Source organism: Strongylocentrotus purpuratus, unplaced genomic scaffold (genome assembly GCF_000002235.5).
Source record: "Strongylocentrotus purpuratus isolate Spur 01 unplaced genomic scaffold, Spur_5.0 spur5_scaffold_8, whole genome shotgun sequence".
NCBI lineage: Eukaryota > Metazoa > Echinodermata > Echinoidea > Camarodonta > Strongylocentrotidae > Strongylocentrotus > Strongylocentrotus purpuratus.
In genome coordinates, this window is record NW_022145614.1 from 11,352,834 (window position 1) to 11,378,394 (window position 25,561).

A 25,561-nucleotide genomic window follows, 5' to 3' on the forward strand; every position below is an offset into this window, starting at 1 on the left:
AGGATCAAGTTTCATGCTAATTCAAAATAAATCGTGTGATCCTGAACATTTTATGATATCCCTTGTATTTCACATAAGGGCGCTGAATGTGTGTTATAGTATTTGAGTTAATGCCTTCTTGCTCCAAAAAGACCATATTGAGTTTGCCATAAAAGTCTTTTCTACAAAGCATACCAGTTTCAGTTCTTGACAATGCAAGTTCTTCCTTGTATAATACCTTGCTTTTTTGTTCCCCATACATTTTCATGCTAATTTCATTCTATTATTTGAACATATTTGTGGCTTACATGTACACCCAGTAAATAAGATCGATTGATCGTTCTGTAATTGAAAAACAAGTCAGAATTTTTGTTGGAGCCAGCAGGACTTGAACCTGCCATCTACTGCTTGCCAGGCAGCGACTCTACCTCCAGGCCATCTTATTTACTGGGTGAAAGCCACAAATATGTTTGAATAATTGAAATTTCTCCCAGGAAGCATTACATTTATAAAAAAATTATTTCATTTTCTGTTTGTATTTCCTATACACAGTTAAACAGCTATTGGAGAATGGTGTGGACCCTAACATGGGAAACGAGGATGGACTGACAGCCTTACATCAGGTAAGGAACTCAAAATGCCATGCACTTAAAGCCTGTCTGTAATAGTTTGGCCATCATTTCTCATCAAATCAGATCCAATTAACATTAGAAAAAGAGGATCATGGGGGACCAACAGGCATCGATTAGGCATTGTTTGCTATATAGAGGTAGCTATAAGTAGTACACTTGAGCTTTAAGGGCCAATCACATCTTATCAATAACGATAACGATAATTAATCAATTGTCTTTTTGGAGCCTCAAGAGTTGTTTCTCTGTATCATAGTATATATGACTTATCCCTTTCAGTACAGGATTTATTTTAAGGGTTATTAAAGTTGATCACATATCGTTCTTTAAATTGGCAAAAATAATATTTTACTTTGATTGCTACAATGATAGAATAAAATGCATTGTCTCTGATAACAATATCAACGGTTGAGAATTTTGTTGAAATGTTTAAAATATGGCCAGTTTTTATTTTAAACAAAAATGATTTGAATCTCTCCACCTGTTGCCAATTTAAGGGTTTTAAAATTCCTTGCATCAAATGCAATATAGTCATGAAACAAAAAAATGGATGCAGTGTGTTCAGAATTATTTGCCCTATCTACTCATGTATTTCGTATATTTTTTTGATACTCTGAATCAAAAGTTATTGAGCCAGGAAAAATGTGAGTGGAGACTCATGAAGATAAGGTTGGTGAGCAACACTTACAAAATGTGTGTCCAATACCTTTTCTACAAAGACCAGTTTTATAGTGACATGGTTATTTGATTGTTGATATTTGACTGGTCCTTCAATGAAAAGAGTCACCATAGAAAGGAAAATATTCTCTAATCACTTTTGTTTCTCTTCTTATAATGACAAGTTTCCACATAGAAATTTAGTTGAAATAATCTGCATAAACATGTACCGTAGACTTAATAGCATGGATTGATTTGTCATTTGTCAAATTTTTATTCCTGTACATTAAGGATGTCTTTAAACATCTTAATTTACCGACTTTCAAGGTACTCTTAAAATTTCGTCTTTGAATGATGTGTTAACAGGTGTATGCATTGGAGTATTGAGATGATGATAATGTGATTCCCGGGCAGCCGTAATTGACTTTCATCGTTGATGTGCGTAAAACTTGCCAGGTGTTTAATTGTCCAGTAGTGTAGAAGCAGAAGGGTGATAACTCGTATCCTTCAACAGAGAGCTAAAGCCCTTATTGCTCTCAATTACAGAGGATGCATTGGGTTTTTATGTGGATCGAGGGTCAGAGTACCGGTATCCAGGTTATCGGAGAGATTCAGAAATGTTTCTATTCGGAAGTGACAATTGCAAATCAACAGAGAAATTAGAAAGAGGCAAATGACACTCGCCACTTAGTCTAATTATACACTTTTCATGACTTTGACTTTCAGTATGTGTTTAATGGCTGATTCATTAATTGACCTATTTATATGGAGGGGGCAAGCCTTTTATTAACCGGGCGCCGGGCGATTTTTACCCTACGGTCCCTGACTTTTGGCGCCCGGTAAGACGGGGAAAATGAGTACCGGGCGCCGGTTCATTTTTATTTCTGGCGCCCGGTCTGGGAGAATTAACATTTTCTGTTTCAACTTTCATAAACTTCCCCATGTCTAGCACTAAATGTTCACAAATGTGACAAAAACTTACTTGATACGAGTTAAACATGGACTGAATGAACCCTAACAAATCATTACATAATGAGAATCCTAATTAAAATCGCCCAGAAACAATTGCAGCACTAATACGAGCGGCCGCTATCTCCTACTCCTAGCGGAGTACGGAGCACACAATACAAGGGGATGTACACCACTCAAAGCTAAGACGAGCGCATTTCCCCAAGCCATGCATACACACACAAATGACATCAGTGCTGTACTGCACTACACACACAGTGTCAGTACAAGAAAGTCTCGATGTAACTTCCAAAAATCCATCCCAAAAGCCAAATTTTGCCGTCAAAAATGCGGAATCGGAGTCATATTTCCAAAGCTCACGGGGGTTTAGCCCAGGTTTAAGAAACAGTTTCATCAAAATAGCGCTAAAAATCAAGAAATCAGCGATTTTGTTGCCAGTTTTTTTGCCTATCGCATGCCCTTTGGATGTAATGGTATCTTCAAAAAGCCAAATGAAAAACAGAACACCAGACCTGCTGATGCATTGACTTTATGTACAAAGTTGATTGCAACTCCAGACTTGCCTTGATTCAGCGGCCCTCGTACTCATTGACTAAAATTCTGTGATGTTTTAAATAATGGATTTTTTGGATCAAATAGGTAAATATATTTAACAAATCTTTTTTTAAATTTTCTTAATTATTATTATTATTTTTTTTTTTTATTATTTTATTTTTTTAAGTGACAGGTCTAAATAACAAACCCGTTAAACAGGCAAAATCTTTTTTTTCACCTAAAATATGCTTTTTCAAGCTGAATACCGGTAATATGTTTTTTGAAAGTGACAGGTTGGCAGCTCTGCATTGTCATTATAGATGGTTTTTCTTAAGTATTTTTTTTATAAAAATAATTTAATTCTCCCCTTCCTAACATTTTTCAATTTTTGACATTTAACGGCATGAAAATAGTATTAAACATGAACTACAACAACTACATATGACAGATTTATCCAAGGTATGAGTGATTTAATATAAGAGTGCTCAAAATGTAAACTGTACAAATTAAACTACCGTATGTATAAATAAAAGGTGACGTGTAACAAATAATTTAAAAGAATACATATTTTCATCAATTTTGGAAACGGCTCCTGGTCCTGGAAAACGGCTCCCGGTTCTCTAAAAAAATTAAGGACCGGGAGCCGCTTTTTCAGATATTTGGCTCCCGGTCTGCTTTGACTTAATAAAAGGCTTGGGAGGGGGAGTTGAGTAGGTTAGGTGACATGTAGTTAAAATGGAAGAACAATAAGGTATGAAATTGCTTTTGACAACTAAACATTAAATATTTTAGTATCCATAAAAACGGCATTGATGGTTCATTAAACACATCAAAACCTAGATTAGGGGATGCTAATAAGATGATCAGTAAAGCATTTGACTCTGTGTAAAGGTTCATACCGTCAGCTCTGCGAGACAGAAAGGCATTAACTCTGCGTTACATGTAAACACCATGTGGCTATCAGATGATGGTTGAATTATTTCAGGGAGTGATAAAAATAATGATGATGAACATGATACAATGATTCAAGTACCTATGATGACATATAGGGTACATGTACCTTATGGCAAAACAGATGTGGTAAATGTCAGATACGTGAAGCACTCAAAATCGTCAGCAATTTATCAACGTCATTTCATAGCCCGAACAGCGTTTAACTCTTTATGAAGAGCATTAGTTCACCTATTCACTACAACATTTTACCCCACTCTCTATGGCCATTGGGTATACAATGTATAATGTGTAACAGGTTTTTATAGGGATTATGTCCATATGACTCCCAGTAGATGTAAATTTCATGACCTTTCAGATTTGTAAAAAAAAATGGTGATTGATCTGCAATTCATGCAATCTTTTGTTCACGGGATGTACATGTACTTAGCCTACATGGACAGAAGTAATGGAGATTTTGATGTATTACCATGCTCTTAGGATACCCTGGATACATTACATTATTTATAGAATGTGATAAGATTTCTGGAAAAGAGGGAAAATCTCTTTGAATTGAATTGTATTGAATAGTGAAATATTGTGGCAGGAGCAAAGAATGTCAAAGTGTGCCTTCGTTATGGCTTTTCTTAATGGCTTCCCATAAAAAAAATCGTCATACATGGTTGTTCTCTTTGATGATAGTATGTACATGTATGCCCCGTCGTCTGCTGAGGGCGCTACAGAAAGGTGTGAAATGTAACTCTCTGTATTAAAATATTAGCTGTTAATGCCCTTCTGGCTCTCAAGGAGACATCATGAAGGTGTAGGCTAAGATCCAGATGAGCTACAGTGTATAACTCTATGTAAAATACAGTTGATCCTTCTTTAGTGACCACCTGTCTATATGAAGACAATATGTTCCCCTTCAACATCCTTTCTCATTGAACCCTCTACTAAAGGGGCATGACCATAAAGACCACCTGCCTATGAAGACCACTTATCTTGTCTTTGTAGAGCGGTCTTTATATGATACAGTCAAACCTGTCGATAGTGACCGCCCAAGGGAAACACAACAAGTGGTCTTTATAGACAGGTGGTCTTTGTAGACAGGTTCCTTTAGTACATGTTTCAATGAGAAACCATTTTCAAGGGAAATAAAAAATGTGCTTGTTGTAGACAGGTGGTCACTAAAGCAGGTTTGAGTGTACAGGTTTCACTATGGCCTTCTGGCTCTTGATAGATGTGAAGATGTCTGTCTGTCGCTGATAAGGCTCTTATGACCTTGGCAGGTTGTGTGAGCCCGCAGTATCATTCTACTGATCTGGGAGATCTAAGGTAGATGGCAAACTATGGCCTTCTGGCTCTTGATAGATGTGAAGATGTCTGTCTGTCTGTCGCTGATAAGGCCCTTATGACCTTGACAGGTTGTGTTGGCCAGTAGTATGAGTCTACTGATCTGGGAGATCTAAGGTAGATGTACTGTAGATGGCAAACTATGGCCTTCTGGCTCTTGATAGATGTGAAGATGTCTGTCTGTCTGTCGCTGATAAGGCCCTTGTGACCTTGACAGGTTGTGTTGGCCAGTAGTATGAGTCTACTGATCTGGGAGATCTAAGGTAGATGTACTGTAGATGGCAAACTATGGCCTTCTGGCTCTTGATAGATGTGAAGATGTCTGTCTGTCTGTTGCTGATAAGGCTCTTGTGACCTTGACAGCTTGTGTGAGCCAGTAGTATGAGTCTACTGATCTGGGAGATCTAAGGTAGATGGCAAACTATGGCCTTCTGTCTCTCGATAGATGTGAAGATGTCTGTCTGTCTGTCGCTGATAAGGCCCTTATGACCTTGACAGGTTGTGTTGGCCAGTAGTATCAGTCTACTGATCTGGGAGATCTAAGGTAGATGGTGAACTATGGCCTTCTGTCTCTCGATAGATGTGAAGATGTCTGTCTGTCCCTGATAAGGCCTTTGTAACCTTGATACAGTAGGTTGTGTTAGCCAGTATAGTATCAGTCTACTGATCTGGGAGATCTAAGTTAGATGGTGAACTACTGCTACATGCATTATGTGTGTAGGGCAAACTATTGTATTGGAAACAAGATGTACTGTTTAGATTACAAAATATGTGTTAACCTAGGTATGTTGTAATGCCTCTATGTAAAAGGTCAATTCAACCCCAAAACAAATCAAAAGAAAAGAATAGAAAGAAAAGAAAATAACAAAGCAAAATAGAAATAGTTGCTACTGCAAATATGCTGTTCTTGGATGGAGCCTGTTTTGCTTCTAGAAAGATGCAAGGTATCGTACCTGTATGTTATCTTTTTGTGTATTCTGTACACACCAGTTTCCTTGGCAAATGAAAAATAGGAAAGGGTTCATAGACCATGGAAATCAGCCATCTTGAAACTCAAATGCATGTAGAATTAATAATGATCTCCATTTTTCTTGTGACATAAAACATAATAACCTTAATGATGTTTGTGTTTACTTTCTTGTGATTTTGTTTCCAGTCATGTATAGATAACAATGAGGCGATGTTTTACCTACTAAAAAGATGCAAGTTATCATAGTTTTATTTTTGTGTATTCTATACACACAAATAAAAAAATGAAGAAATGAAAAAATAAGAAAGGGTTCATAGACCATGGACATCGGTTATCTTGAACCTCTAAGGGACATCATTATTTAGAATTATTAATGCTGTACATTTTTATTGTGACATAAAATAGAATAACCATAATGATGTTTGCTTTCCTGTGATTTTGTTTGCAGTCATGTATAGATAACAATGAGGCGATGATGAGGATACTGGTAGATAAAGGAGCCGATGTCAACGTAACAGACAGGGAGTTATGGACACCACTTCATGCCGCATCAACATGTGGACACAGACATCTCGCACAATTCCTTATCCAAAGGTAAGTCTTCTCTTCAGGCATTAAAAAAAAATTCAAGCATTTATGCAAGAGGTGGATCCAGGATACTTGTAAAAGAGGGGCACAATATTTCTAAAAATTTGCTCACGAGCAAAAAAAATGGGAGTTCACTCTTGTACTGAAGGTATAAAGGTATTCCACTTTGGTTTCAAAAGGCGGGCACAGGTTAATTTTGTTAATAATTGAATCGCAACGTGGAGTTCTTGCAAATCTGTGGAAATGGTTGTCGTTAACAATCGTGGAAGTTCCTGGTTATCCAGCAGTATATTTGTAAAGTGTTTAGAGACATTTGTATTAAGCGCTATATAAAAGCTAAATATTATTATTACAATGTATTTATGAGTTTGTAGGTGTATTATGGTTGCAGGAATATACAAATCATGATCGCCATACAGGTTCTGCAGAGATCCTTTCTTACAGTGCTATTAGCTAGTTACGTATATACTTTACATACTTAGCATGCATAATTATAAAAACACCTTCATCTGCTGGCATTAGTGCTTGTTAGGGGCACATTTTAAGAGTATTTAATTCAATTTATGGGTATGACTCACACCAGTAATGGTACCCCCTACAGTAGTTTGTTGGCACAGGCTCTTCATTTGATGCTTAAAGGGAAGTCCTTTGTTTTGCCAAATTAAAGATCAAACAGTTTCACATCCATGTACTGTACACGTAGATATCAATATTGGTGCTGCATTTAAAAGAGAACATTATACAAAATATGATGAAAAAATGGTTGTAGAAACAGGTTTACTTTTTATTAAAAAAGGCATTTTATCTGTTTCCTGCGTAATAGTGAAAGCAGCCGTTCAAGATTGAAAAGATTGAAAGAATTATGGTTGTCACTCCCCATCAAGTCCCCAGTCATTTTCATTTGGAGGACGGAAAAGGGACAATTAAGAAACAAGCATCGCTTTTATGAACTGCATTTGGAAATATTGTTGCATGGTACATGTGCATACTGTGCCAGGTTAGGTCGATGTTAGATAGATGCGTGGACAAATTCTTTCATACCAAAGCACCACATGCACACAGTGAACCTGTTACTCCATCCTCGTTATAAAGGCCGGGTCATAATGGATTTCTCTCTAATGATACAGGGGGCAACGACCATTCTGGCCTTTGAAGGGCCTGGTGCATTCTACGTCAATAGCTGAGAGAACCTTTAGGTCATGTAGAACCATGAAAATGAATACAGATTACCATCAATCTAGGTGTTTGTCAACCAATGCAGGCCTTGGTGACCAGTATAGCCTTAATACATGTACACCTTTAGCTTTGATAAAGTCTTGAATAATTTACTACAATAATAAACTGAATAAAAGCCCAGAAGCAGATGCAAATTTTCATTTTTGTGAGGTTAAGCAGGTCTGTATTGTGTTATGAATTAATAGAAAATTTGTTTACCGGTATGGTAAATTGCTGAAATGTATATATACGGGCCATTACAAATCAGTTTGTTCCATATGTTACCGGCCATATTACCTAGTGATTGTATGAAGTACCTTTACTGTTTAGCTTAGATCATTCAAAATATCGATCAAAATAACAGTTTCAATGTTCCATGATACTGGTAGCATATGGGACGTAGAAAGACTGCTTTGAGGTAACTGCGTACCTGGCATGAAATTATTCCTTGAAATGCTAGATAATGGCAGCCATGCTAAAGCTAGGGCAACGATTTAAGTGTGCCAGGAGTGTCAAGTCTGACAGACATGAGTGCTATACAATAACTCAATATTTTTGTTATTATTATTTTCATTATTATTATTATTATTATCATAACAAATCTTGCCTTCCACATATCACCTGAAGGGAAATCCTTTTCTTCTTCTTACTTCCTGCAGTAAGAGTGTGTACATAATTTTTTTTCCAATGACACCCCCCCCCCCCAAAAACAAAGAATTCTACATCATCAGCAAGATCATCAGCTCAGTAGCTGAAATATTCTCTGAAATACAAATTGTGCACATAGGCATGTGTGTAGGTATACCAATATGTTAAAATGGGAAGGTAAATATTAGCAGCATGAAATATTAGCATGGTTGAGTGAAAGGAAAAAGGCAGAATTTGTTTCTTTATATTTTACAAAGTGAAAGGAGTTTAAAAGGAGTTTAATCACCTATCCTTTGAATACCAGGAGCCCCTAGCTGTTGTATAAAACTTAGCATTGATGGTAACTTTAATTTCGTACATGTACGTACCATACCATACCGGACGTCTTACTTGTAGAGCAGGTATACCTTGAAAATCCTTGCATCACGCTTCACTGACTTAAGACGTCTTCTCCGCAGCCGATCCAGCCTTTAGTCTTTGCTGACCTAATTTCTGTAAGGTCTGTGGCTGGAGGGTTATGGTTGATTAGAATTAAAAGCCAGGTGTATTACCTTGGTATGGGATAGCTATCAGGTCATGCTTCAATGGACTTCATCTTGATCGAAGAATCCTTCTTCTGTTCTTTGAACTGATTTTCATTAAGCTATTTCCTTCTTTTTTCTTCTTTATTTTTCTTCTTCATTTGTCAGGTCTGTCAGGTGTGCCCTTACTTAGGTCAGTGTGGGGTATCTAGTTAATTTAATTTTGTTAGCTTGAAAAGAAGAGATCTTTAATACAGGTATTGCACCTTGGCATACTCAAGGGTAGTCGTGCTCTAATAACTTTCTTTGTATCACCCCTCTTATGGGAGTACATCAAGCTTCCTCTTGTGGTAATTTACAGTTTACAGTTAACATATATTTTGTTAAATAAGGAATGATTTATGTATGTTTCAATTATATGTAAAACTTCAGAAAGAAGAAAGAATCAAAGTTAAGAGATCTTAGCGAATCAAATGTACACATGCATGTATTACTGCTGTATTATGTCCCAATACAAACATGTTAGTATGACCTAACGTGTACTGTACCTTGAATAAACATTAATAGTGCTTCTTTGGCAGTGGATGTAAGGCACTTTAATTCTTACTTTCAGTTTTGCAGATATATTAAAACCTACATGTATAACCATACCTTGAATGCTTGAATGCATGGTTAATTATGTAATTGCTCATCCCTTCTTTACATTTTATGTCTTTAGTATCCATGTGAAAGGTAAAGTAGATTGTTTTTATTTTCTGTCTACCAAACTCTCATTCAAATATGGATTCTTTAGTCCTAATTAGGGTTGGGGTTGACACTCCCCCCCCCCCCCCAATGGAAGGGTTGTTACATTATCTTAGCATCTCATAAATCTCTGACAACCAATATAAACAAGAAAGAAATAAGTTATCAAATTAGCCAATTGAAATGGGGGGGGGGGGGGGTGTGCAACTACACACCCCTTCCCCCACCCACCCCAATCTGCAGCTGTATCATGTTAGTAAGCCAATCTATCACACGATATAGTTTCTTAGAATTAATTCAATCATTGCACCAAAGCAGTTGCCAATGATTAATAACATATGATGATAATGAACACCTGTTTACGTTGAAGAACAGAACCTAATCTCTTTGAATTTATGAATCATGATTACCAACTTAATGATTATTTCCTATTTGAAATCTAAAAGAGCTGCTTGATCTATTGATTGAAATGAAATAAATCAACTATATACAAATATGAAGCATGAAGTGTAAAACAACCAGCAATGGTCACCAAGGATATCACCGTCTCTGTTATAAATCAAAAGATGAAAGATATATGTTCGGAGTCAGAAGGCCCTAAATCTGTCTTTTTAATGCATAGAGAGTTAACACACTTTTGGCGCTAAAGAGACAATATCACAACTGTCATTTCTCCATGGAAACTCTCTTCTCCCATAATGACTTTCTCAAGTTAATTTAGTTTCCTGACAATAATGGCACATGATGGCAGTAATGTCTGTTGTTATAGTGATCATTTACAGATGCAACATTTGTTATTAATTATCATAATAATAAAATAATAAAAATAAGTTGTAATGAGCTTCTGACTTCTAATTACTCAGATGAGAATGATAGAGCTTTTGAAATACAATCCAAACCTGAAATCAGTAACTCGAGTACAGCCTAACAATTCTAAACCACATAAAAACTAAATCATGTGCGCTTCATATTTTCGTAAACATTTTGCATGTGAAACCAGATCATCGTGATCGTATATCAAAATCAGTTACAGCAACATGCAGCTTTCTCAATCTAGTCCCTTTTTCTATTAATATCAAACAGATCCATCATCGGTTTACTAGTTCTATTTCTATTTCAAAAGCCCCTCTCTCTATCTTGGTGGGTGTGTGGGTGGACAGGGGTTACTCACGGACAGTCTACTCCTTCCCTGCAACGGTGGCGTGGGCTGTACCATTATGATAGTCATTTTATTGTCCTCTTATCATGAGGGCATTCACTCCCTATCAACAAGTTCTTCCCTTCTCCTATTTTCTTAGTTACCCTTTCCGTATTTAATCGTTAAATTCCTTTTGACGAATTTTCCTGGAATCTTGAATGTTCTTGAAAAGTAATTTCAGCTACGTTCTTCAGCTTTTATAATCTCAATTATTTGTATGGTAATATTCATTTATTATCTCCTTATTTTGTTCTCTCTTTAATTCTAATTTCTTTGTGTTCAACTCTAGTTACTCTACCTTAAGCATACTCTCTCTCTCTCTCTCTCTCTCTCTCTCTCTCTCTTTCTCTCTCTCTCTCTCTCTCTCCCTCCCTCTCTCTGTCCTTCTTTTCTCCCTTATGCTCTCTGTCTCTCTCTTTCCCTACTTCTTTGTTTTATCTTTCTTTCCTTTGTGTGCTCTCTCCCTCTCCCTCTTTCTCCCAGTCTCTCCCAGTCTCTCCCAGTCTCTCCCAGTCTCTCCCAGTCTCTCCCTATCGCCCTTTTCCATTTCTTTCCTTTTGCCCTGTTCCCCATGCATCACAGAACATCATCTTGTGATTAATCAATGTGATATATCCTTATACCTTTACCTCAATACACTGCATCATTGAACATTTTGTACTGGTTGATTTTTAAATGGCTGCTTTCTTTGCGGTCGTTCCAAGCTTCAGATAGCCATGCAGTCCGCTGGGTATTGGCAGGTTCTCGCTTTCATCGAAATCTGTCGCTAAATCCTGACAATCACCGATGCCCAATTCCCTGCTTAGAAAATCACTGTTAAAAAGGCTGTCTGTTTGGCCGCTCCCGTGTGAGACACAACTGATAAATATCCCGCAAAATCCTGCCTCGAAACAAAATGAAATAGAAAAAAATGAGGCTAGACTGTGCATGCAGTCCTATATAGTATGCTATCTTACCCTAAAGGTCATCAAGATATACATTTAAACTGTTGTATTCTTTTTATATGCTTTAGCAAAGTAATCAGAGTTCTTATCAGTTATATATGCTTCATGTAATTATGAGCTGATGCATGGCGTCGTGACATTTAATGCATTGGCTAACCTTGGCATTGTTGCATAGCAAGGAAGCACGCCGTTCCCTTTGTTTTTTGATAATGATTTTGTTTACCCAGGAATGCTGTTCTTTCCGTTTCCGATAACCCTGCGATTATCACAATAATATTATGACCCCGGTAATTGCCAAGGTACTCATTTACATGCGAATAGAGAGTGGCAAATGTGGATTTTGAAATGTCTTGCCAAAGGACTCTTGTGCTGGGCTGGGAATTATCACGATAATATTATTACCCCATTAATTGCCAAGGTACCGGTACCCATTTGCATGTGAATGGAGAGTGGCAAATGTGGATTTTGAAACGTCTTGCCAAACAACGTCCGTACTGGGCTGGGATTTAAAGGTAATACAAAGTTTTGGAAAATTTTGAAAATTGGGTGGATAGTGAATCTTTACAATTTTGATATATTTGGATGCCCCTGTGGATGTATTATAAGCACTAAAAAAATTAGTCCCTAAAACACTTATGTTTTCGAGAAAAATTGAATATAAAAATTTACCGGTGCTCCCGGTAAATTTTGATAAATTTCAAATAGCGCCTATATGGCCGTACAATGGTAGCTGCGACCATGAAAATCTCAGAATATGTAGTTGGGATATATATTTTCCAAACAGGAATAGCTAATCGGTCGATTTTAGTCAAGAAACATTGTTTCATAGCTAAATTAATATCTTGACCTTGAGAGGGGGCTATACAACATTAAGAGTTTCTTATTTATAATGTCATAACTTTAGACTCGATTTCAACCGCGACAACGATCAATGTATATTGTAGGAACGCATATGCTTCCAATATCTTAATTTGAACCAAATTCATGACCCCATACCAAAACTTTGTAATACCTTTAAAGTCTCAACCCTTGGATTGAGAGTCAACCGAATAAACCTCTAATACAACAACACCTCCAGACTGACCATACATCATTGTATATGTAGCTTTTCATATAGAGCATCGAGACGTAATTGATGTTATAGATGCTAATGGGAACTTATCAATATTTAAAGTAGGAATATAGTGAGAGTGTGAACACACCGTGAGGCATAGAATGTGACCTTCCTCCCCGAATGTCTAGGGAACTCTTTTACACATTTCTTATTCATCAGTGATCTCTGCAAGCAATGGCATCCATCATATTTTTGCAACCTTACCCCAGGCATGTAGAAGTGTCGTAGTCGAGTGGTTTAAGCACTTGACTAGAAATTTACAGGACGTAGGTTCGATCCCGACCCGGCACTATTAAATGTCCTTTTGCAAGGCAATAATCTACATTTGCCACTCAGTACCCAAGAGAGAAATGGGGACCCGGTAGGATGACAAAAGCTTTTGTGTTAGTAATTGCCTATGCCCTCATGGTGACCATATGGTAGTAATAATATGTGTAAAGCACTTTGGAGACGATGTTCTGTATTAAGCGCCAAAAAAAAAAATCCAGATTAATATTATTATTATTTGCATCTTCCAAGTTCTTCATATTTCACAAAGTCAAGTCTAAAAAGCCTCACCAACAAATCATGTTCTCGATGATACATTTTGCAAGGAGAACTTATTTGTTGTGAGCGTTAGTTTTTAGGAATAACTTCCTTGATAAATTTCACCGTAGAATCGAATGTGCTCTGCATGGAATAATTCATTCATGTCAGACCTTTGGTCATCATTTAGAGAGAAGACTGGAGTGCCTGTGGCATAGAATTAACCTAGTTTGGTTTTACCACGATCATGATTTACTGCACAGTTGTTGCTCTGGTAACACCCCTCCCCCAGGGCTACCAAGCAATATTAATTCATCAAATAGAAATCTGTGCATTCATTATGAGAAAAAAAAAAGAGTTAGAATAATAACGAAAAGGCCATATTCAACATATTTATTTCACCATGTAATCACTTGAATGTTACTCAACTTCCTCTTTAATAGAATCTGACATTTTCTAAGCAAATTTGATAAAAAGTAGTTGAATATAGAAAAAAGATTTGGATCAGTGTACCCTTTTGTGATATGATGTAGATCTGCACCACTCATATATTGATTCCCATGATAACAAACCCTGGCTTAGGGAAATCCCCATGATGTCATCCATGTATCTTGTATATATACAAACAGCTAGTGTATGGATCATGATATGGTCCATGATAAGCAAACAAAATGGATGGGAGAATCCTTGATGACTGATCAATTTTCCTAGGGGTCACATCTGAATGGTAAAAACTTTTCCTGGGATAAAGATGTACACTGTAGTCTGTGTATAGCTAGAAGGTTATTAATTCTGTTTAAAAAGATATTGAGTTAACCCCCTTCTGGTTTGAGATGGTGTTTGTCTAGCCGCTATGCATGAGTACCATTCTGGGATGTCTTACGTATGGATTCATTTGATTCCTTTAGAGAGGAGCCAGCATGTGAAGGCTGGGAAAGTTTTAACCTTGTTGCTTTCATTATGCATCCTGTTTAATGATGCACATAATCAACTGATATGGTTAAAGAGAAGGTCTAGTTCTGGGAAGAGGTGAAAAATAATTTGTGAGCGTTATCATTGTTATTATGCAAGTGTGGAAGAACATCAGATCAAACATGCTCCCTGAAAAGCATGGCTCTTCAGCCGCCTTCATATTCTATTAAATATGGCATGTAACATCGTAAAAATCGGGACAGATTTTTACGCCACATGTTCGTGTAGTCCCATCTGTAGTCCCAACTTTACCAAGACTTGGCCAAATTCTCATCATTTTGATGATTCCAGAACCTTGCAATACACACAAATACTTATATGCTAGATGATCATGCTTTTCTGATCGACTCCACACCGTTTCTTTCACAATGCAATCGCATGACCAGAACTCAACTTTATCTTTGAGACTTCATGGAATTGGCTAGAGAAGTCTAGATGACTTCAATCATTATTGTTAAGTTTTCTGCATTTCAATAAAAGATATGGGAGGCATTAATAATCTATCAGGGAAAATAATTTCCATTTCTCGATTTACATGTATGGTTCATATTTTTTAGCAGGATCTCTTTTGTATTTATTTAATTATCATGAATATCTTTGTTCCACATTTCATTTACTGATTCATAATTTCTTTGGGCTAGTACTCGAATCCCTCAGTCACACCGCTAATTGACTTCAGACAGACTCCAAACCAACCGATTATTGGCCATAGATGTAATGTAATATTTTTGTTTGGTCTGGTTTCGGTCTTGTTGGTGTGCCCAAGGTATTATACTGATAGATGCGAACAAAGGTCGGTACAATTAGTAACATGTATTGATCATTTTCCTCATAACTTCACAATTTATTGATCAAATTTTACATTATACTAATGGTATTGATTCAGTCTGAAAAAATGACATACATGTACATATAGGCTACCCCCCCCCCCCCACAGAACATGTGTATTTTCTCATGCCAACAGCCAGAAAGGCATTAAGCCCATGTAGAGTGATATAAGTTTATGTCCTTCTGGCCCTTTGTAACAAATGACATGTAGTTTGTAATCCAAATGTGACAAACCTTATTGCTCCCTAATATATGAATATGGTTTTGAATAGCTATCCGTGAATTCCTATTTATTTTGCGCATGTTCCAAGTCGCAGCCAATAATTTAAAGAAGAAAAAAAATTGTAATTACTGTATTGTAGTCTTGTAAAATAGATTTTGTTTTGTCTTGTACAGCACAATCTCTAATTTAGACCATGTTTTCATTCTTAGGTATTATATTTGCACATATACACAGGTAAACATGTAGGTTTACATGTAAATATACACCTATAATGTAATATACATGTACATATCTGCAATATTGGATACACAATAGATTGCACCGTAAACAAACAACAAAATAATAACACCATATGGTTGACGCTATAAATCAGTAAACCGTGTGCATGGTTCAGTGATTAAGTATAAGGTTAGCTCGGGTGGACTATATGTTGTTGATATTCTTACCCTCCCCCCTCTTCAGAATATATTCATCATATAGTTACAGCACATGATCATATGGACACTATACAGCTCTAAAACAAGTAATTAACTTTGCATGTTGTATTTATGAGATGATGATTCAATAGCGAAACACATGTTTGAGCATCATTTTGAGGGAATTGATACTCAATAATTAATCACAGGATCTCTTCTTGTCTGAGTTTCATAGTGCAAGAAAGCTGTATAACTTGGTAAGACTTATTGTGTGGGCTGATGAGTAGCCAGTTGTTCTGTCAACTTACCTCTTTGAAACTAGTTGCTGATAAACGATGCCTTGTTCATGTGTTTTACACCTCTTTCACATTATGATGATTCTTTATACAATGATTTTATACATGTTTATGAGTTTTGTATACATTTCCCCTTGTGTGAACAGGCTAGATATCTTAAAGCATTCAGGAGTGAATATTACCCTTTTCCATGTCCCTAGTTTTATCTTGTTTCATATGCTTAGGGCTAAAATGGCATTTTACATGTCTTTCCTATCTGTCTCTGGGTCTTCAACAAGGAAAACAATTCGTTTTACTTTTTATGTTTATGTTAGGTGCAGTGTATGAGTCAATTACCCTCAGTTTTGTTTGTTCATATGCAAAAGTTTGTTTTCTATGAGTTAATCGGGATTAAAAACAGTTGTTCAGTGCACGTCCACAGCTCTAATTGCAGAGGTGCAGACAGTGAAATTGAATTGGGATGCTTAAGATGCGCTCAGAAAAGAGGTCTTAAGAGTCGCAAATTAGATTCCACTTGATTTAATTAATTGCTGACGATGATAACTAGGTTGAGATGCGGGGATGGTGTTTTTTCTTCTTCCTTGAGACAGCGTTTCACGCTCCTTACTTGATTGTGTAATGGGGCAAATTAACCGAGGGACCTGATTCTTATTTGAATTGTAGACACGTGTGCAATGTCTCGCTACGAGAAAGGCATAAGTAATGAAGAGAGAGAGAGAGATGACTTGAGGAGTGGGAAGGCATCTTGAAAGAAGATGTTAGGAATTTTTGAGCGAGGCATTAAATGAATCAATGGAATAGTCTTACTTCTAATCTTCAAGTATCAGAAAAGATGATGGGATGTTTAACATTATTATGAAGTATATCATTATTCAAATCATATAGATTTTTTTCTCAATAATGTGATTGAAGTAGAATAGTGTATTGGAATATCTAACACATATATTGTTCTTAGTGTTGCGTGAACAGAAAATAATAATGACAAAAATGTATAAATTGACCACCTTGTTAATATAAAAATAAGAAGCACATTTGACACCCAAATCATATTTTAAAGTTTAAGTATTTATAGTGTTTACATTTCAATTTAAGAGGGGGGGGGATGTGACTTCTAACAATACAAAATGTTTTCATTCACAGGAGCTCTGTTACCATTGCAAGAGTGAAATATCCTAAAGCAAAACTATAATTTATTGTCTGTATTTACCAGATTCCTATTTCTTCTTTCTTAAGAGCTCGTTCTGAGCTCCTTCTGAGCTCGTTCTGAGCTCCTTTTGAGCTTTTAAGACCCTTTTAGACATGTAAGTCACTCACTGTTCCCATTTTTTATCCCCCTATTTGGAGCTTTCAGACTTATCACCAGCGTCTCTCTTTCCTCTCTTTTATCTTTTGATTTCTGCAGAGGAGCACATCTCTTAGCAATCAACTCTGACGGTAACATGCCTTATGACATATGCGAAGATGAAGGCACGCTGGACTACATTGAGTCACAGATGGCAACGCAAGGTAGGCCATTAAGGCGTAAATGAAGGATCCACCACTGCAGGGGAACTACTCTTAACAGCCTTTAATTGAAGGATATATTTGCTTTCTATCAGAAAACTCTCCCCTGTATGCGTAAAGATGATGCATCTAAAAGTGTAATGCATTCGGGAGGGTAGTCAGTTGTGATCATGCATTAGGTCAAGCAATTACCTGGGACAAGAGTATGAAGATGCCAATGATTGAGAAACAAATCACATATTAAGAATGGCTCTTTTTTAAAGTAGTCTTGTTGCATTGCCAAACCAACTCCATTCTATAAAAGGATACAAGCGATTGGTCAGAGTTGGATGGAAAAACAGGGTATGGACAAATCTAAAGTAGATATGAACTGATTTTCATGTTTTGCTATGTACCCAGCAGAAGAAAGAGAGAGTTTTTGGGGAACGAAAATCTAATTTCATGGTGCAAAAATTTGATATTTCCTGCACCGTCTATTTCTTTTTATCGCAACATATGTAAATTCATGTATGAACTGATGTATGTGGCCAATCTTGGCACATAGAAACTCAAAGTAAGTGTTTGATATGTGGTATTGCTGTGGTTAACCACACATAATCTGTGAATCTGCAGGCCTGGATCATTCCTGTTCTCCATATGAACATGCAGCATAAGCAAAATAGACAAGTAGAATGCAAGGACAGAAAATTGGATGGGTGAAGAAGATACAATAGCACGTTGGTTACAATGAGGTTTTTTTTTATAACCAAGGATATGCTGCCGTTTCGTGCTTATAATGTCCTGTGACTGAGTAAATTGCAAGGCGGCTTGGTTTCATGAAGATTATTATTCACCCAGTACTTTTAGAATTTGATATGTGCAAGTCTCTTTACATTTAGCCAGTCTATCCTCTAAGGTATACTAGGTTCATTCAATCTTCATCATCTATTGAATGGAGATGATGAATGAAGGCTACCTAAAATCAGGTTGTTTCATAGTCCCCCATCCCCAAAGAAAGAACTACTCACACCATTCCAAGTACATGACTTCTCCATCTGCATACTGCTAACTGAAATGCCTCATCCTGAAGTAATTTGTGCTCCATCACAGTTCTTTATAGCGACCCTCTTGATTAATATGTAATCCATATCAAGCATGTTTCATGTATTTCTCTGTCCGTTTACAGGTATTACGCAAGAGCAAATCGATGAACTCAGAGAAATTGTCCCGAACCGAATGCTTCATGGCATGCAGGAGATCTACAAGAATGGAGGAGACCTCGAGAGCAGAGATGTTGTAGGGGCTACACCTGTGAGTAGACTGGTCCCACCAGGGGGGCGTTTCACAAAAGTATCACAATAATGTTACTGATTGGTATATTGTATAATTGGTCTGACCTGCCGTATGGAAAGACTGTAAATTGAATGGAATTTCTGCTTTAAAGCCCATCTGCACTAGTTTGGCCAGGAGGGATTAGATCACCCAGCGTGGTCACTGACAGGTGGTTATTTCATCAAATCAGCTCTCAATTAACATATGAAAAAAGGGGATCATGGGGGGACCAGCGGTCACCGATTAGGCATTTGTTTGCTATATAGAGGGCGCAAGTAGCTACAAGTAGTGTAGTCCCGCTTTAAAACTGTATTAAAGACGACTTGCTTAGGAAAATTTGTTAGTTGGTGTTTTACCTGACTGCTATTAAAGCATGAGTACGATTGTAAGCAAACAACCAGTGGACCAACTACTTTAAATCCTCTCCGAGGGACTTGGTAATGAGGATTGATGCCTTACCAAAGGGTTCTAGTGCATAGGCTTGGTTTTGATCCCGGCACCTCCCTGTTACAAGACCACTGCTCTACTACTGAGCTATTGTACTTTGTCTCTTTAGTTTTCCTCTCCTTTTCTGTTTTCAATCTTTCTTCTCTTTTCCCTTGTGACCTGAAGATGTCAACAACAACGAGAAAGCAATAACAAAAGATATATATAAAGCTAAGAAAGCCTTGGTAGTTGGTTTACAAGCTGATATCCATTTGTGTTTTTTAATTTTTTAATTCATTAATTAATATTTATATTTCTTGTCGTTTCAGCTCCATGTTGCCGTAGCCAATGGTTACGAGAAGGTGGTGCAGTACTTGCTAAGTCACAACGTAGACTATGCAGCACGAGACAATGACGGCTGGCAACCTATACACGCAGCAGTATGCTGGGCACAGGTAAATATCAGGACCCTACATGGTAATACCAACCCCTAATAGCTCCAGGGCAAGTAAAATCTGCTCAGAAGCAAATAAATAGATGTTGCACTTGCCAAAGTGGGAAAGCAAGAACATTTTATATTCTGCTCAAATACTTTGTCAAGTGAAATTGGTGTAGAGGACACAATCACGAGCAAGTGTAGAGTACAGGTACTGTAAATCAAGAAAATTTTCTGTGTCTTGAGCCTTTAAGAAATCGACACGTGGTACAAAAAATTGCCAATTTGAAAGTTCTGGTTTACAATAATATTTTGTTACACTTTGCCCTGAAAAAAAGAAGAAGAAAGTCTATGAAATGAGATATCAACAATCTTATGAAACACTTATCTAGTGGGTTCTCAACAGGAAACAGGGTAGTTATCTATTTAATGTATTATATATGTGCTACCTTTACTAACGGTGGTACTATGTACTTGTACGAATTTTCCTGGTTGATAGCAGGTGCAAAAAAAGGGAGAATCTTTAGGAGTTGTGTGTAGTATATCAATTTACTATCATGATAAAGCTGGCAAGCTGTAGATGAAATAGCCTCAGAACTTTAATGTTCCAAGAAATGTTTTTTCTTTTCAAATTTGATTAATTAATGTCTGACACTGCGAGAATTGTAGATCTGTTTATAAGCAAAGCCAGCAGGTGCCTTGGCCCTGTTTCATAAATCTCAAAACATTAACAAGTTACAATTGTTGTATCTGATTGACTTTTAGCATATTTGTTATAGAACCGTTGCAGTTGTGTCCGAAAGCAAATTTTATGAAACAGCCCCGGTTCACATGGCATCTATTCATACTAATAACCCTCTACATGTCTATTAGGGATCTAAGGATAAAGAAATGACATAAATGTGGATACATAGTTTGAAAAGTTTCATAACTTTCATGACTCTCAAAACAATTTGTTTTGTGTTGAATCGAAGGTGATTCTTAATTGAGATTGCATTTGCTTCACATTAAATCATTCATCATAATGTGAAAAAGAATTTACGGAATTTGTTTGTAGGGATTGCCTTGACATTTTGTATTTTCAATACACTCAGGAAGTGGTCTTAGTTGACAGAACCCCACCTCTACCTTCCCACCTACCTATTTTTGTGTTTGGGCGGGGTTAGATTGATTAAACGGAAGTGACTCATCAGGTTCTACAATGCAGCAAATTACTACAGGATCTGATCATTATAATACATAGATATGATCTCATTGCGTGGTGAAATACATTTAGAAATGATGAAAGGGAGGGACGGTAGTGGGAGGAAAGATTAACACATTAAAAAGATGTTGAATTATTGTGGTCAAACCATCTCTCAGACACGCTATTCTCGTGGGCGAGACCTGCAACAGTGTAACAGCATGTAGCCTCGTTATCAAAGAAGATAATGTTGTGTAACGATCGAGACTCAGGCAAATTATGTCAGTTTATGGTTTCTATATCAGCCCGTTGCGGGCACAACAATCATTTTCTAGACATAGCATTTGTGGACAGAAATTATATTGAAAGGACTTTAATTTTCAATGAATTTAGATGGTAATGCACTAGTCCACAGTGTCTAATGCAAACCAAATAAAGTTATTTATATTAGTTTCCCTTAAAATTACATGTCTATAAGTTTATATCACTACCATAGTGTTGAAAGGCATGAAATATCAAGTGAAATTATACCTTCATTGTTAAATGTATGTTCAGTACTTCATTGTACTCTAACATATGCATTGATATATTCGTTGACTATCTAATGTAAAATAGCACAAGGTACAGGAAGGGGAGGGGGGGGGGGGCAACTCACAACATGTACAGGACTCACAGACCTTCAGAAGGAAATAATGTTGAACAAGAAATCAGAATAGAAATAAAATTGTAGTTACATGTATTATCCTCCATTTTGAAAAGAAATGTCTTGTCACTTCCAAACTGTTTGACTTCCTGATTTCCTCAATCCTGTGCCAAATACCTATTTCCTCCATTTGTATTGTTGATTTCCCTAGGTGGTATAACAGAGAAAGCCAACACTTCCTACATGTATATTTGATACAAGTTGAAATCAGTTTCCCCAATTCAGTCATTTCAGACAAATAAATTAGCTACTATTGGCACTGCCGGCATTCAAATTATAATCAAGTTTTATAAAAAATGGAGCATATGAGAATACAGCGTGTTTTTTCATGAATGCTGCGTTTGATTTATATACTGTTTGGTAAATGAAAGGAATGAAGGTTGAAATGACGTCTGTATGGTTATAAATGAATGGCGTTAAGTTTGCATGATTGCACCCATTGTGCAGTGCAAGGTCCAGACTGTTTTTATTTTCTTGAATTAGCCCTGCCATTTTAACGGCTCCTGTGTATTTTTGGAGGTGATGTCAAATTTAGAATCGCGCCGTTTCTGCACAAGAGGGCATGTCAGGATAACATGTATATCTTACAAGTACAGTGTATATCAAGTTTGAAAAAATATGGCATATCATAGTTTGAAAGATACTTGTTGAATATTTACAGTTTGGTAGGCAGTATTTCAGCATGATACTGTTTGGGAAGGTACTGTTGTCATAAGGTACATAGTATCGGGATAATCTAGGGTGCAATAACAATCAATTGAAAGCATCACTGATGGTTAGATAGCTAGAAAAATGATTGAACAGTGAGAAACTTCTTACATCAAAATGCATCATGTACCGCTAGTTCATTTTTGTAAACTCAATTGAAAAAAAAAAACAATAACCATTTTAATTAAAATTGTCAAACTTTCTTCAAGCATTTAAGGATATCAAGTGTGATTTAGGCACTACCCTTACCACTTGAAAATGTTGAATAGTATGTCGATGATCTAATCATTTCACCATATAACATTTACTTTTGAGTCTTCATTGGTATAGGGTTGTTGTGCTATTATACCCTGGCCTGGGGGGTGTTTCACAAAGAATCGAAGTCGAACCTAACTCTAAGTATTATGGAGAGCCATTTGTAGCTTTATTTTGAAATACATTCAAAAGCAAAAATTTAAGTATTTTAGACTTTTCATAAATTCCACATCAAGAACATGAAATCTCCCATGATAATAGAAAATAGGAATGATTTGAATCAACATTTTATGCCTTTTAAAATAACTTTTACAAATATTTACAAGGATGCTAATGGCTTTCAATAATTTTGAAGTCCAACTTAGAGTTAAGTTTGACTTAGAATCCTTGTGAAACACCCCCCTGGCCTTGCTAGATTGGCTTCTCTACTCCATGACACACATGGATGGCAGGCAGGCAGGGCAGCCTGTTTGTTTGGTACTCCCGGGTACCCCAGGGTTGCTTGCTGCTGTATCTATCTGACTCATACCATCTAGTCTAGAGACAAAAGGGACATGAACGAGCTGTGCCTGTCTCTTACTCATATTAAAAAAGAAAGAGGAAAGGTTGACTATGTATAATCAGGGGCAGTTTAAAGGGGCACAGCTGGCAGTGCCACCCCCCCTCGCCCCCAGTGTCCTTCCCCCAGCCCCCAGTGTCCTTCCCCCTCACCCCCAGTGTCCTTCCCCCTCGCCCCCAGCCCCCAGCCCCCAGCCCCCAGCCCCCATCCCCCAGCCCCCATCCCCCAGCCCCCATCGGTTCACCCTAAGTACAACACAACAAATTGTCCACACAATTATTATATTTTTTGCCCCGCCCCCCACTCATTTGTTACAAAATCCTGGATCTACCCCATGACTATGATATTTACATCATTCAGAAATGGTTGAAATTTGTTCAAAATCCTTTCAAGGTGACATCCACGCCTCGTTATTTACACAAGGGGAGCATGATTAACTGAAGTCTACAATGACAATAACAAAGGTTTGCTTCAATAAGTACAGCATTAAAAATAATGTGTACACAAGTTCTGACTTTAATACACAGTTAAGGCAGAACATTATGGCCCGAATTCACAAAGTAGGTTTAGATTTAATCCATTGTTTAAACCCTCATTTACATAACCCATGGTTTAAAATAAGCGCGACACAAGTCAGAGGTCCAATATTAGACGCGCGCAAGCCAAGGTACGCTTATTTTGCGCTAATTTTTAAACCATGGGTTATTTAATGAGGATTTAAATCATGGGTTAAATCTAAACCTCCCTTGTGATTTTGGGCCTATATGTTTACTAACATCTGTATTTTAGACCTATACATTCTAACAGTAAGTGACAGTTGTAAGGTAAAGGAAAAGGAAAGTAGAAAGGAGGTCCTTGCGAGGTTAAAACTAGAACATACATATGGATATGATTTGTATGCTTAGAGGCAGTTTTGTGTTTTTTTAGTGGTTTCCCGTGTCGAAGATTTTGAACATAGTCCAAGTGAGCCCCTGAATGACACATCACCTCACATCCTGTGCGGAGAGCCGTTTTAAGATTGAACCCCTCACCGACGACAAACAACATCATAACTATAACCCCTCCTCCCTTACATTGTCTCCTGGGGGACCCCTTTCTTCTACTCCACAATAAACTCTGTTTTTTTTCCTGTTGTTTCAAACTGTATTGTTATGTTATGATGTAAGGAAGTTTGTGTTGTTGATCTCACTTAGCTTCAAAATGTGTCTCCCTCAATCTTCTAAATCCACAGTGAACTCTAGCTGTTGTTCGTTTGTTTTCAAATCCCATTGTTATGATGTTAGGAAGTGGATAATTTCAAAATGAGATCTCAATTACTTTAAACTGTCTTTCCATCAATCTTCTAGATCCACAGTGAACTCTGTTGTTTTCACAGCCCATTGTTTTTTGTTATGATGTTAGGAGGTAATAGTTTTAAAATGAAATCTCAATGAATTTAAATGTATTTTCCTTGGCTTTGATGCCAAGAGAACAGTTATTTGAATCTGATTTGTGCGAACTAACGTTTGTTCCTTAGGTTTCATAGCCAACAAGTTTCCTTCCTTTTTATTTTTTAATCAGGTTTTAATCATTTTTCATGATGTAGGCTAAATAATCTGTTAGGATTTTCCTGTACATTATGGAGCCTGTGAACAGAATCGATTTAGAACTTACACAATAATGATAATAACAATCATCATTATAATAATAGGCATTTCTATAGCGCAGTCTATCTAGAAATTCTATTCCGAGACACAATGGTGTCTCAGATCACTTGAGTACCCCATTAGTATGTTTTCCAGAGATTCTATCATTCCCATTTTGAGTATTATACTGTATGCATTATATCTGGTTATGCAATGATTTAACATCCAAATTCCTTTCATTAGTGGGAATATTTATTTTGGTTCTTATATTTGGCACTCATTCTTGGATTGTCATGGAGACTGCTTGTACATGTAGGAAGATTACAAATGGCCTGTCAGGTTTAATAGAAAGCATCACAAGTTTATTTTTTGTTGATATGTGATTACATTAATGTTGGCTTTTTGAAATAAATTGTGTATCAATAAAAAAAAAATAAAAAAAATAGACATTGGCTTGTGAATGTCCACAGGGTGGAAGAACGCTTGCCTAATGAATTTCAAGTAAAGTTGCTTGAAGCTTCTGAATGCCCCAGTTGATGATGATTTCTCTGAATTTGTCCAACCTATTTTTGTGTGATCATTAGAGAAGTGTTCATCTG

At 36.9% G+C, this 25,561-nt stretch overlaps 1 protein-coding gene across 3 annotated transcripts in view; it reads left to right on the plus strand.

Moving 5' to 3' along the window:
- Nucleotides 1-516: 516 nt before the first annotated feature.
- The window catches only part of LOC581083 (protein phosphatase 1 regulatory inhibitor subunit 16B), a 47,666-nt gene continuing 22,621 nt past the window's right edge, over nucleotides 517-25,561 (plus strand). For all 3 annotated transcript variants that reach the window (XM_011667720.2, XM_011667728.2, XM_011667732.2), the window contains exons 1-5: nucleotides 517-602; nucleotides 6,470-6,615; nucleotides 17,656-17,759; nucleotides 18,922-19,046; nucleotides 19,823-19,948. In XM_011667720.2, coding sequence (XP_011666022.1) covers nucleotides 567-602; nucleotides 6,470-6,615; nucleotides 17,656-17,759; nucleotides 18,922-19,046; nucleotides 19,823-19,948 — 537 coding nt within the window. In that variant the 5' untranslated portion in view covers nucleotides 517-566. The remainder of the gene's footprint in view (nucleotides 603-6,469; nucleotides 6,616-17,655; nucleotides 17,760-18,921; nucleotides 19,047-19,822; nucleotides 19,949-25,561) is intronic.